Raw genomic sequence first — 1440 nt, 5'->3', positions numbered from 1 at the left:
GATGAAATTTCATTTTGCTTAGGTGAGTAATATGCTTTGCAAATTCTTAATTTCTTTACAATGAACTGTTGACATCAATCCTGCATTTTATATATTTGGATCAACAAGAAAGGTGTTTGATCTCCAGACCAAATTCTCGAATACATATAGTTGTTTTCATGACGTGCCAAAATAGTCGATATTATATATAGTTCAGTTATTACTCAATGTCATCAAAGATTCAAAAGACGGGTCACGAATAATTCATAAGATTGTTCAATAAAGACGAGCTAAGTTTGTGATAGCATTAAGTCCCAATATCAATAACAAAAACATGGAGAGACAATAGATTGACAAGCTTCAATTTCAATCGTAATTCAAGTATACAACCACACTATAAGTACATCATAATTCACTTATATATAAAGGTAAACTAGTATAGGTAAGACTACTTCAAAGCATGAGTAGCTCATATTTCTCTATATTGTTCTACAACTTCATTTCGAACAAGCATTTCTCTTAAACTTTGTTGGCATTCGAAACAAACAATGGGCAAGTTTGTTTATTGCCCTTTGAGTAAAAATAGAGTACTTATATAGATTATGGATTAAATAAAATGGTTTATTTTATGGGCATTTAGGACCTCCTTCCTTAGTCTTCCAATTGTTGTAACAAGGGCATGTTTGTTTATTGCCGTAAGTCCCTGGGGGCACACACAAGCACTTAGCACAGCACTTTTGACAGAAGAACATACATGGCTTCTTGTGGGATGTTGCCGAACAACGGTAGTTGCATCTCGAATTGCAATCTGTATCAATATTGGAACAACAATTTCAACATTTTTCGAATTTTACAGTACTCGACAATATCAAGAAATTAAAAGAAAAGTTACTCAACATTTCCTATACCTTTAGGATGAAGTTTATTGTATCCCTGTCCAAGATTCAAAAGAGATCCAAGAAAATATGTCAGACAAAAATGTAGTCTAGTCTCTAAATAAAATGAAAAAGAAGAATAAAATTGAAAGAGAGGATAAGTAGATTTGTTACCTCAACAACGTTGGATAATGCAATCAACACAAGTAGAGATATAGCCAACAAAAGGCATGTGTTGTACGGACGACCTGCCATTTCCTGCTCTCTAAAACTAAGGAGCCTACTTCTTGTTTATAGAATGAGAATGGGATGCAGATTTATAGGAATTTCTTGGTGTATGTATAAAGAGGTGGTGGTGTTAGGGGTGAAGGGTAAAGAGATACATTGTTTGAGGGGTGTGTCGGAAGTGGGGTAGGGGAGGGGACTTTTAATCAACTGGTTTTAGTTTTTTTCAATTTTTGCCAGTTAAATCAATAGTTCCATTTTCATAATTCTCAAACGTAACTTGTTTTGATTTTCGGTTCTTGAGAAACTCGTATTGAATATTCTAAAGCTTGCTTCTAGACAAGGGTGCTTAGGGTAAACA

The 1440-nt window shown here is 34.1% G+C and overlaps 1 protein-coding gene across 1 annotated transcript; it reads right to left on the bottom strand.

The window, feature by feature from the left end:
* Window positions 1–299: 299 nt before the first annotated feature.
* On the bottom strand, window positions 300–1167 carry LOC111397152 (protein RSI-1-like). Its single transcript, XM_023023910.1, has 3 exons — window positions 1029–1167; window positions 888–912; window positions 300–787 (listed from the first exon to the last, which is right to left on the bottom strand). Exons 1-3 carry the CDS (start codon window positions 1107–1109, stop codon window positions 606–608), a joined length of 288 nt encoding a protein of 95 aa, XP_022879678.1. The 5' UTR covers window positions 1110–1167; the 3' UTR covers window positions 300–605.
* Between the last annotated feature and the right edge of the window lie 273 nt (window positions 1168–1440).

Source organism: Olea europaea, chromosome 7 (assembly GCF_002742605.1).
Source record: "Olea europaea var. sylvestris chromosome 7, O_europaea_v1, whole genome shotgun sequence".
Lineage (NCBI taxonomy): Eukaryota > Viridiplantae > Streptophyta > Magnoliopsida > Lamiales > Oleaceae > Olea > Olea europaea.
The sequence above is the reverse complement of the archived record's forward strand: the minus strand, read 5'-3'. Positions and strand labels throughout refer to the sequence as shown.